A 13,022-nucleotide genomic window follows, 5' to 3' on the forward strand; every position below is an offset into this window, starting at 1 on the left:
CAGCAAATAGAAGCCCAATCAGGAGAGGGAGAGTGGACTTGATGGAAACGTTATAACAGCCTCATATCTGGAGCTGTAAAAGAAGAGTAGCTTCATGTCCTGACTGGATCATTTCGCTCGTTAAATGGCAACTGATTCCCGTTTTTATACCGAAATTGGCGCGTAATCATGGGTTTAATTAAACTCGAGTTAAAGGACGGGAGTGAGGGCTGCAAATGTCTGCATTCTACTTCATATGGACACAAATATTTGGACACCCGACCATTACACCCACATGGACTGTAATGACGTATTCAAATACATGTACAGAACTTTAATATGGTAAGACTTTCTATGTGAATGTGTGTTCAATCATTCTGTAGAACATTTATTCCAGTTCGTCCCAAAGGTGCTCGATGGGGTTGAGCGCAGGGCTCTGTTATGGACCAGTCAACTTCTTCCACACCAAACTGGCCAAACCATGTCTTTATAGACCTTGCTTTGTACACTGGGACACAGTCATGTTGGAATAGAAAAGGGCCTTCCTCGAACTTTGTCCAAAATGTCTTAGTGATGCTTTAAGAATTAGGTTTTGCCTTCACTGAAGATAAGGAGAAAAACAGCCCTATACCATTATCCCTCCTCCACCAATCTTGGTGTGGGCAAGTCCATACAGTGTATTATTGAGATGACGGGTTATAGCTGGGTGGTAAATGCATCAGCACAAATGTCTTATGAACAGCTACAGTACATTGTTTAAAATGGGTAAAGGTCTGTATCAGACTTATGTGTAGATTCTCATGGTTGTGATATCAGTATGGTATATTGGACACATAAGGTAGTTTTCAGCCATTCCTCGCTTGGTGCAGATGCTGCGACAAGACGTCAGAATAAAGAAGGAGAAGCAGCAACTACCGCATTCAGCTGGGTGTCATGTTAACCACACTGATGATTGGAGCTGGATCAGATTAAAAAAAAACTGTCTATGTCAGAGTCAGTTATTCCACTGAAATGGTTGAAGCCTGTTTTATGTCGAGAGGAGTCGATTCGATACTTATTATAAGTCTGATGCTGCTCAAAATCATTGTATTGGTCATTGCAATGAAAATCCGAAATGATCTGTTTGGAGTGTAAATACATCAGCAGAAATGCACCATGGCTTAGTTATTTTTGTGTGGCAAAAGTGACATAGAAAGACAGCATTACACTGTTTATACTCAAAAAAGTGATATTGCTATTGATTATGTATCAGAATCAGAATCAGAAGAGCTTTATTGCCAAGTATGATTTGCACATACAAGGAATTTGTTCTGGTGTCATTGGTGCATAACAAGCATACACAATTTTAAAAAAAGTTAAGTGAAACAGTATACGTATATATACACAGTATATAAATGTTTTTTTTTGTTTTTTTTTTAAAAAGATGAAAAAGAGCACTACAGAAGAGCAGTAAATAGCAGTACAGCTGGGCAGTGAAATATTCACCAGGTGCAAAAGTTCACAGTAATTGCGTTAATGTGACGCATAAAAAGGATGTAATGATAATACAATGATAATGTAGAAAGAGGTCGTGAGCCATCTTTAGTTTCCATGTGTGTGACTATGCTGTCGAGCTGCGATCTGTTTTAAAGAACTTCAAAAATGTGTTGTGCACATCTTTGTGTACAACTTTCTTCATTTCTTCTGTTTTTACATGGCAAAATATTTCATCACCTGTCAGACTTTTAAAAAGCCACAATGACTGTATCTCCCCGTCTTCGACATCTCACCCACATCGCTTCCCTTTTTCCTTTTCCCCTCTGTCCACATGCCTCCTCCTGTTCCTCCAGGCTCAGGCAGATGAGCCGAGGCATGGCCGTACATACTGGGGCAGGAGGCAGTGCTCAGGAGAGGAAGCCAGGTCACATTTGCACAGAAAGCATCAGGCTACATCCTGTTCTTTCTGGAACAATCACACTAAAGCCCCCTCCCTTCTGTCCCGAGGAGGATTCTCTCCTCAAATTAGTTTGGCCTCTCCAGGGCAGGAGGGCAGATCGGGACCTGAGTTTGGGGAATTTGAGCTCTATCACTGTCACACTGCCTCCAACACTTCCTCTGCCACTCTCAGTCAACTCCTCATCCTTTCCCTCTTCATCTTTTTGCTTCTTAACTACCTCCTTGTTTCTCTGTGTCCCTCCGTACTCGTTCTCTTTTTTTCCCCCTCACATCTACGATATTCTTTCCTCATTAGGATTCAGGGCCTTGTCACTATCGTGACCCAAATCACAATATAAATGTGACAAGAGCACATTGTTGAAGCAAGAAATTTACAGCCGTATCTGTAATTCCTAATACAATGTTTGTTAAATTAATTCAAACTCCGTTTTATGCCTCTTATTTAAAACATATAAACATAAATCTTGAATAAAAGGATAGGAAAATCCTGAAGAACAAAAGAACAGTTTGTGAATATGACACTTTGATTGTTAAAGGGGTCTGAAACACAACGACAAACACCTGTGTTGCTCTATTTCTGCTCAATTTGTAGAAAACAACAACAATATTTATGCCATGTTAGCCACATCAACATTATGAACTGATAAGAATAGGTCAGTGTTGATTTAACAGCTTGTTTTACTGCCCTCAAGTGGCCAAAGAAAGAAGTTAATGCAGCTTTATTTGATTGACCTGAGCACAGTATTAATCTTTACATTAAAGCTCGATAAGACTGTTATTAATTGATCACTAAATGTAAACTATTTTGATAACTGGCATGAATATTTGACTTTTTACCTTCTTTGTGAATATATTCTGGTTTTATTGCACTGGATTTCTGGACAAGGATTTGAGGATGTCGTCATTTTGAGGTTTGAAGAAATATTAGATAGTGAAAAGATTAATTAAAAAGTCAAATAGTTGCAGCTGGAAAACAGCATGCTGGTCACTAGCATTACTAGCATAATAATCCAGGCTGGTTATACCGGCATATGTTGTGTTTTGTTGCTGGTATGTTGGTCCTCCAGCCAAACCAGCGCCAAACAAGCATTGGCCAGCATGGAACTCATGGTGGTCTGTGGTGGTTTTTGCAGCCAGGAGGTTTACTATATATAGACGGGTCATCATTTATCATTTAACACATGGAGCTGGCATCGCTGACATCATCAAACCTGTGAATCCTTGACTGCTTCTCTTTCGTTCAGTTGTGCACATGTCGACACAGACGGAATCTCTCGGTATTTGCCGGTTGATAAAATATTAAAATGGAAAAAAAACGAGTTGCCATTGGCATTGACTTTGCATATTCATGCTTTCAACATGGAAGTTCAGGAGCGTCCGATTCTCTTCATCGATTCCCTTTTGTTCAAGTTTGTCCAAGTTATTTTTGTGAGATCAGCTTCAAAACATTACAAGATGTCCACTTCAACAATATCACAGAGTGGAATATATCCATTTCCTTGATGGATGCTGTTACTGCATCAGCAGCTCTCTTCTGTTTACATCAGTCCTCGGAGAGAAGCCTCGCTCGCTCAGCTTAGATTTCCCATTGGCTTCGAGGAGTTTTTACCAGAGAGGTCAAACGAGAGGTCGTATCTAATGAATCACTGGGCTTCTGGCGGCCGCCCACAGGGTTCATCATCTCCAGTAGATGACGAGCCGAGCAGAGGCTCAGCGGTCATCCATCTGCAGAGTTACTGCGTTAACCTCTGACCTTCTGTACATGTAGTGCTGGGATGCATGCGGAGGAGCTTTAAGCCTATGCATTTATTAACTTGTGTTGAGTGGCTTTAGGAGACACTGGACAGGAATAGATCAATATGATTGTGTATATATACAATTTTTACAAGCGTCCTTAAAAGGCACAAACATGTTTTATGTTGAGCTATAGACGAGTGGCTCTGCCAGCTCTGTGTCAGTGACTCATACTGATAACGTATGACTCAACTGATACTGAAAGTCTAAAGGGACAACACAATCATACGTTATTATCATACTATGATAACATGATATCAGGTCTTTTGGTGAGATTTCATAATATTTGTTGACATCCACAAATCTGCCATAGTACAACTGGCTTTGATACAGCTCCCAAATGGCACCTAAAATATCATTTGACACATTTTGACTTTAACTCAGTTTAAAGGAACTGTGGGTAGGATTCTCATGGACGTATGAGATTATTTAAAAAAAAACAAAACAAAAAAACAACCTTTAAACATAGTGTAGATTAATTAATCTGAGAACGAGCTCCTCCTCTTAACGCTGCATTGATAACACACAAGTAGGAATCAATGCTACATGATATTGTTGTTCACTGAATAGCACTAATGATCCAGAATAATCATTTCACGCCCAGTCTATAACCCGTCTAAAAGCAAAGATTCCTAAATACTGGGTTGCGACCCACAGATGGCTCACAGGAGACTTTTTTGCGGTCCCCAAAAAACTATTGCAGAATTTTACCTTTATCTTTTTGGTTACATGCGTCTGTTTTGTTTAAATTATATATTCACCAATTCAAAATGATAGTAGGTGTTACAGATATGACTATAAATTAGTGACTACATTATGCACAAATACACTTTTGGGAAACAATCTAAAAGCAAATGATAACATGTTTTTCCACATACTGTGTGTTTTAGTTTTAATTTTTTTCGTAATTATTGTTCGTCATCGTGAAATTAGATGAGTAAAGTTGCATCTAATAGGATCCATTAAAGCTGAATTGCACGCCCATGTATCTTAACAATTGTGACAAATTTCAAATGATAAATGAGTCAAGTTATTGGTTGTACCCGAAGGAATACGCAAAATCACAGTAATGATATTAACAAGTTAATCCAAAAACACACAGGCAATTTATTGATATCCCCACAGTTGTGGTCTTGACCGTCTTGAAATAAAATCCTGAGTCCGCTTTGTCCGAGACCGAGACAAGTCGAGACCTTCAAAAAGTGGTCTTGAGACCGGTCTTGTTCAATCAAATTAAAGTTGATTACTGCAGGTAGTGAACGTCCGTCTGTTCTTCAACTGCACATCATTGCTTGTCATTATGTTTCCAACACTGAAACAGGGGATCAGAAAATATGCCTCCTATTTTTTTTTTTTATCATTCCAGTTCTTCCCTTACGGTGACGCGTCCAAGTTCGCCCAACACGCCTTCAGGACCTTCGACAAGAACGGCGACGGCACCATCGACTTCAGAGAGTTCATCTGCGCGCTGTCCATCACATCACGAGGCAGCTTCGAGCAGAAACTCAACTGGGCCTTCAACATGTACGACCTGGACGGAGACGGCAAGATCACACGGGTGGAGATGCTGGAGATCATCGAGGTAACCACCGCATTGATTTTACATACATCATCCCGAGGGAGTTGGCGAGATTGGATTGCACAGTGTGCAGTATCATTTTAAGGCTCCCCTGTTTTCCACAGTAAAGTACATGACACAGTACAAGGTCTTGTTCACTTTAGAGTCTGCTGCTCACTATTTTAAATGTGTTTTGTATTTTGTTATTAGAACAAGGTTATTCAGCAGAGCGGACAGAAGACACTAATTCTTCACGTTCACAAAGAATATTAAATGAGCAACAAGGGGATTGTGTTCGGAGGAGAATTATTGCAAAGTTGTGCAAACATTCATTAAACTTAGGGAGGTTAGGAATTAATGAATAAATCTTTTTTTTTTTTTTAAACTGTCAGACAAAAGAAACAAACGACGTAACACAAATGATGTATGGTGTAGTACATGTTCAAAAAGGAGCAGGAAAGAAAAAGTGTTCTTTTACAGTTTGTACTGCACTTCACCACCTCAGTACATTATTATTATGAATTGAATAGCATATATAAACTTGAACAACGATACCAATTCTCTCTACAGTATAGTCATTGTACATAAACAAATGATTTCAATCTGCTCCCTGTCGCTCACTTTGTGATTTCATTTGTCTGCTATACATTTTACACATTTACAACTTTATTTTTGTTGAGATATAGTTACAGAGACCTGTTTCTCAATGACATTATTCCGTCATATTTTACATGTCATTTAGCAGACGCTTTTATCCAAAGCGACTTACAATGGAATCAAGTACAATTAGCCAGGGGTGGAATCGAACTTGCGACCATGATGTCTTTGGTACACAAGGTAGGGTCTTAACCACTGAGCCACTCCACCCCATATTTCTTTTACAGATAGAATATTTGTAATTGCAGTTAAATATTAACGATACATTTTAGAAATAAAGGAGGAAACAATTTGCTTTCTTTGAGCAACAACCATCTATAAATCGAATGAAAGAAAGAATCAGTGAAAGAAATGAAGACACGTGTGTTTGTCGAGGGGAATAAAAAATAAAAATACACCTTCATGTATTTCCCTTTGTATTATTTTGTCATATAAAGTTGATGTACAGGTCACACAGTGATGCAGGGGCTAGTCTTGTTGCCTCATTACAAGAAGATCCCCAGATCGGATCCTGGTTGGCTTTTCTGTGTGGCGTTTGCATGTTCTGTTTACCGGCTTCCTCCCACAGTCCAAAAACATGCAGATTGGGAATTAGGTTCATTGGACACTCTAAATTAACTGTGTGAATGAGAGTGGATGGTTGTTTGTCTCTGTCTATTGGCCCCACTTTTCATCCTATGTCAGCTCCCACCACAACTCTCATGTTGAGGATAAATGGATGTATGGCTGTCAGATTACAAAATAAAAGCCTAAAAAATATAGGTCTGTATACGGTCTATCAGGATAATGTTAATTCATGAATCTGGAGACTTGTCATGGATTCTTAATGGATTTTCCCCAGACCCTCACCCCCAGTAGAGTCCCACTACAGCCCTGTGACCAGTGATCCAGCCGTGCTGTCTTTTCATATTCCTGGTCAAACAAAGGAAACATCTACTTTCACTAAAGCAGGAGACACAGGACAAGATTTTTTGCAGATTTTACCCACAATTCACAGTTGCGCAGTCAGCACTAGGTGGGGACAGTCAGCATGCCTAGTTGGCACAGAAACCTGTTAGTGTGTGAGCGGGAAAAGACTCGACCTCAGTCGCAGTCCATCATTAGCTCCAATAGCCAATTCTAGACGCAATCAGGAAGTGTGCGCTGATTACTGACCCAACTGCAAACACATGTTGCCAACAGCCAATGAAACAGAGTAGGAGGGGCACGGGACATAGCGTCAGAAGAGGACAGGCGACTTAAATGTGTGATTCCTAAGTCTTTTAGTCGTCTGATCTGCTAAAACCAGTCGGAAAGTATTTTCAAAATCGGTAACGACTATGACAGCTGTGTTGTGAGTCCCCAGCTTAAGACTGTGCTTCCTTGATTCCTCTTTCCTCACAAGTCCTCACATTACAAAGAAAAGGACACAAAGTGAAGCAAACATGGATACATATACATGTCCTCTTCCTCCCCCTGCAGGCGATCTACAAGATGGTGGGCACGGTGATCATGATGAAAATGAACGAGGACGGCCTGACACCCGAGCAGAGGGTGGACAAGATCTTCTCCAAGATGGATAAGAACAACGACGACCAGATTTCGCTGGAGGAGTTCAAAGAGGCGGCCAAGAGCGACCCGTCCATCGTATTACTGCTGCAGTGCGACCTGCAGAAATAGGCTGTAGGGCCAGCGGGGCGCTCCGCCATCCGCCACAGACTGCACAGAAAGAATTTCATGTTCCATTCAGTTTGCAGCTATTTCCACTGAAAAAAAAAAATTATTATATGCTTGGACTACCTTTCAATGGATCTGCTTCTTGTGTTTGAAACACTCGTGTGCATGAGAATGTTATTTGCTATTTAAAAAAAAAAAAAAAGATCTACACACAACATACACAGGGTGTGCGGGGTGCACACACTAACAGTACACACACACACACACAGTCTCTCACCACACATTATTAACACCTCGCACAAATAATATATATATATAGATATATAAATATGAATATATATTTAAATTATTTAAAGATCAACTGCCAAAATGTGAAGTGTGCAAAGTATTTTCCATACACTTTCATTCTACTGGAGCTTGCGCATCAGTGATGTGCTGCGTTGAATTTACCGCTACTCTATTTATTGTTCCGAGTTTACTGACGCTAGCTGTGCGTGTTTCATTATACTGAGTAACGTCAACCGAACCAAACTCCTACGATTTATGTATCTGCCTCCAACACGACGACTCGCGCCATCGTCTCGAATATTAGCTCTAGAAGGGATGGATTTAACGTTTGTCCAACTTTTCCTTCCAAAAACATGCTTGTTCCGTCGGGAAATGATATTTAAAAACAAAAAAATAACAACGTAAATGTAGTTAATTTGCATGCCTTTAGGTTCTGCCTTAAAATGCTCCTCATTCTGCATCCTGTAATCGACAGAAAGCCTTATCAAAGCAGCGTGTGGCGACACTTGGCGGGGAAAACCGTGAGAAAACCTTTTTGTTTTTTCCCAAACATGGAGGGGAACGGGTGGGAATCAAACACAGTATCGTCATATGGGATGTAATTTTTGTGATCTGTCTGGGTGTTTTTTCTTTTGACTGCTTTAACTGTGGGAGCATGTTTCCTTGTATTTAAGTGTATTATATGTTGCTAAGAGCTAAAAAAAACAAAAAAAAACAACAACCCTGCATTTAAACACACTTTGTGAATGTGGAGATAAAAGTGAGAGAGGATGGAAAAAAAAGAGCTAATTTGGTAAATTGTCGGACTGGAGGCTCGTACGAGCACATTTTAATATTTTAATCAGGACTCTGGAGAGTGAATGAAGCTTAGGAAGAACAATTATTCAAGCATCGTTTTTAAACTTGGTTAAAACCTGTGTCACCATCACATCCTTAACCCCCCCCCCGACTAGCCTGCAGGTTGCATATCAACGTGATGAGTTCTGAGGAGGTTTCTCTGTAGACTCTGAGCGATGAAGAAGAGCAGCCTGTGCAGCAGTTGACGTTATCGTTTTTGTCTTTTTCAGTGGAAGTAAGTGAGTGCTGGAGAAGTGAGAGGAGCAGTGAATGGCCTTTCATGATTACACACTAGAGGACGGCCCTTTCTGTAAAAGCCATGTGTTGTTTCGTAGGTTAAACTATTCGCCCCACCCCCTCTTACCCCCTTCTTCAAGTCTTTCCCTCAATCCGTCAATCTTTTTGTACTTTTTTACTCCCTTCTCTCACATTGCACACGCACCGATGCAGACTTTGATGTAGAGAAGTTCAGTGAAGCGTGGCGCCTCCTTGAGAGGATTTGGAAATGAGCACTTCAGCTCACGTTAAATAAATGGACCCAAACGTGTCACAAAGCACCACAAATACTTGCCAAACCCTGCATTAAATACCGCCAGTGTTTTAGGAGTGAAAAGAGGGCTACAGCGGTGAAGTGTCGTATTAAGACAGTGTTGAAATAGGGACCTAACAAACCCGTCCATCGTGTTTTCTCTCTCGCTCTCTCTCTGCACTGTGGCTCGTCCCTGTCAGGTCTGTATTCTGAACTTCTTTACATCCCTAACAACAAGGCAATGTTTGTAATTACATCCCTGCAATTACTCTTTACTGCTATCAAGATACCAAATGTAAGCGAAGGCGACCGTGTACAAGGATTCTTTTTGTAGCATGTATTGTGTCCCTGACAACATGGCTGCACTATTCCCTGTGTTGTGATTTACTCTAATAAAAGGAACTCTATGGGCTCTTGTGTCGTCTGGTAACTCAACAACTTCTATCTTCTATGGCTTGCTTCAGCTGATTTTTTTGTGCTGTTTCCATAGAAACATGCAATTCTGAAGCAACAAATCTGACTAAAGATTGGTAGCACATGTACTCTCAAGTAGTGAACACACACATATGCACAGTTGTGTTCCTTTAACACAAGTTTCTCCAACTGGGCTTCTAATGATTCTAAAAAGTAAATGATTCTAATGATTCTAGAAGTAAGTTGTTTTTTGTCTTGAAGATGAATAGTCGTGTATGACTTAACATGTTTTCCAAACCATAAAAAATAGTATGTCCTGTCTTCTTTGTCCTCAAATCAAGAAACTTACTAAAGAAAATATACACATTTCATGAGCTGAAATAATAAAAAACAATTAATTGATCTTCATTTTGTTTGTTGAAAATATTCTGCATATTGTCTGACACGTAATATAGATATACAATATAGATTTTGGCACAGCTAAAACATGGGATCAGTGCCTTAATAGATTAAATATTGATCGGTGACAGTTGATGCCTTCACCTGCTACAGCATTGAAAGGCTGTTGAACAGTTGAAGTAGAAATCTGTCCATATCCCAACATGTACTTGATTATCATGTGGGACAAAGAAACAAGTTAGAACATGTTGCTTAGTTTTGTCTCAGCTCTGTTTTCTTAATAACACCAATGACAAAACTTCTTTTAGGTGCATAATAATAACCCGACTTAACCACTAGATGTCCCTGTTGAGGGTTTTTCCCCCTCTCAAGTTGTATAGTGCTTTTACTTTGCATATTTCTCTGTAGCGGGGTAGCACAGTGCTGGGGTGGATAGCAATGGTGCCTCACAGCAAGCATGCTTTTGGTTTGAATCCCAGTAAGAGTGAAGCCTGTTAGGACTTTGCATGTTCCTGGTTTCTGTTGGGTGAGGTTAGTCTTCATTATGTTCATTTAAATTTCTCCATTTTTTTAACATCTTACACCCACACTTCTCAGTGGAAATCCTGTGATGTTTATGTGTTATATATGCAACACATTATCACAAATAATGTGTTGCATTATTTGTGATAATGCAACACATTGAGGCCACAGAAAAGTCAAATTTAAAGCTGCACAAAGAAGGTATTACCACAAACTTGAGGTAAAAACCTCTGTCTTACCTCCGCAAATATAGGAAACACATTTTCTGTCTATTGATCAAAAAGCAAACTTCCACTATGTTACATATACTGTGTAAAAGTAAAGATGAGAGCTTTTAGAAAATGAAAATTTATTTTACAGAAACCTTACACCCTACATCATCATTATTATTGATCACCTCACATTTCCGTCACAGTGGAGGCCATGGTTGGCTCTCAATCATGTCTGCAGAAATTTGAGACTCAAAACAAAAGGAAAATAAAATAAACCTGCCCAGGCAGATTTTAACACGTCACCCCGGGTGAATAATTTATCGAGTCACCACTTTAAAACCCAGAAAACATTTTTGTTTTTGAGTCGATTGCTTTGATGAGAAATTAAACATTTTAAGTCATAGTCCCGAACGGTCAACAGCTTTTGTGACTGGCACATTTCAACTCTGTGCCTTTACGCAACATAAAAACCTTGTCAGAGCAAAAAAGAAAAAAGCTGGATTTTGAAAAGGCAACAAAAATCTTCCCCAGAATGTTACTTTGGAGGGTCTGTGTTGATGCCGTATTTCTCTTTCAGAAGCTTCAGCTGTTCCTCTTTCTTCTTTGTGTCCATCTTCTGGAAAGCCTGAAAAGAAATGTCAAAACAAAAACAAACAATTAGTCATCTGAAATTAGCCCATGGTGACATTGCGTTTGAAACATAGAATTGCTTCAATGTAAAACTTTTGTCTGACATTTACTCCACTATATTCCAAATACTGCGCTGTTTGACCAGACTCCATCCACACAAACACACAGTAACAATCATACATACTCTGTTTGCGTTGTAGTAGAGCACCACCAGGTAACGGTTGCAGACGTTGAAGCCCGACAAGTGGTCACAGGCGTTCTTGGCATCGAAGATGTCTTCATACACCACATAGGCTGTTCCTCTTGATTCAGGTGTGTTCCCCCTGAGGAGTCAGAAACAACACAAAATACACATGATGTATTCACAAGTTTAGATTCTTTTTTGAGCAGAATAATTCGTTTTTGTTCACTGATCTGATGAGACATGAGTTAGTATGTTAAGACAGACCTCAATCAAAGAATTAGGCAATTTTAGGGAATGAAGTGTAATTTATTGAGAATTAATGCGTTTCTCTTATTTCAAGGCAGCGACATGTCAGCATCACATCTCTGAGCTCAGTGAACACACGTAGGCAATTTAAGTCCTCCGCAGAGTATTAACACTTACGTTCTTATTTGCCGTATTGGTCCATATTTCCCAAAGATGTCGTACATTTCCTCAGCTGTGATCTTGTAAGGAAGGTTCCTGATGTACAGGATTCTGTTCACCTCAGGGGGTAATCGTATCTGCAGGGAAAACACATGACACATAATGTAAGACAAAGTAGTGATTAAACAAAGCTAACTTTACTGTTTTGAAAATTAACTACGCTAAAGTATCTTTCTGAATATCATTTCATATCATTATTCCAGATTGTCTCAGGTTTTAACAACCCTGAGTTGTATAAATTGCTGTTTAGAGGTAACAACAAGAGACATGAGATCATCTTCGAGCCACTTGTGTTTAGCTGTTTACACAAGCGTACGTTATAACTACGTTACAGATCGCAGATAACCTCATGTAATCCACTTGCCTCAACAAATACTATGTTACATTACTTGAATGATCAACTGAAAAGAGAATAATAGCTACAGCCTGTTTGATTGTTTTGAGATTATTAACGTGCTACCTGGCTAACACTATGCTAGCGGCGGCTAACACTAGCCCCACGCCAAACCACCGCTGTTCGTGATATTGGCCACAGAATACACCAGTTCGATTCTCTTGAACTTACATTAGCGCGCTTCGCTGCTTGCATAGCCATGGTGGTAGGTTTATGTGTAAAATTCTAGTCCCCAAAACGACCAAATAGATAAATATCGCGGCTCTCCTCTCCCACGTCAAAATGGCAGCGGCCCGTCTCCAACCAATGACGCACTTCCTGCCTTCGACTTGTGACCACATGGAAATTACAGTGCAATGCTGCCACCTACAGGACGAAAGACGGCACTAGAATGTGGGCATTAACTTTTTTCCAGCTTTGGGTGAAACTGATTTGAAGCTGGGGTGATTTTACATTTTGAAAGAGATTTAGTTGTTTCACATAATGAAAGGAAACAGTCCAAGGTATATTTAGATTTAGATGAATAACCAATGTATCCATCTCACTCAATATCTTGCTCCAGAATGTGA

The 13,022-nt window shown here is 39.8% G+C and overlaps 2 protein-coding genes across 2 annotated transcripts in view; one reads left to right on the forward strand and one right to left on the reverse strand.

The window, feature by feature from the left end:
• vsnl1a (visinin-like 1a) overlaps positions 1-9,645 on the forward strand; it is a 40,794-nt gene extending 31,149 nt beyond the window's left edge. Inside the window, exons 3-4 of the mRNA XM_044049687.1 lie at positions 5,075-5,290; positions 7,385-9,645. Of these exons, the coding sequence (XP_043905622.1) occupies positions 5,075-5,290; positions 7,385-7,582 (414 nt within the window). The 3' untranslated portion in view covers positions 7,583-9,645. The remainder of the gene's footprint in view (positions 1-5,074; positions 5,291-7,384) is intronic.
• Positions 9,646-11,021: 1,376 nt separating this feature from the next.
• Positions 11,022-12,769, reverse strand: sf3b6 (splicing factor 3b, subunit 6). Its single transcript, XM_044049642.1, has 4 exons — positions 12,625-12,769; positions 12,018-12,136; positions 11,595-11,733; positions 11,022-11,405 (listed from the first exon to the last, which is right to left on the reverse strand). The coding sequence occupies exons 1-4, from the start codon at positions 12,652-12,654 to the stop codon at positions 11,316-11,318; spliced, it is 378 nt and encodes a 125-aa protein (XP_043905577.1). The 5' UTR covers positions 12,655-12,769; the 3' UTR covers positions 11,022-11,315.
• Positions 12,770-13,022: the final 253 nt, after the last annotated feature.

Source organism: Solea senegalensis, linkage group LG17, assembly GCF_019176455.1.
Source record: "Solea senegalensis isolate Sse05_10M linkage group LG17, IFAPA_SoseM_1, whole genome shotgun sequence".
Lineage (NCBI taxonomy): Eukaryota > Metazoa > Chordata > Actinopteri > Pleuronectiformes > Soleidae > Solea > Solea senegalensis.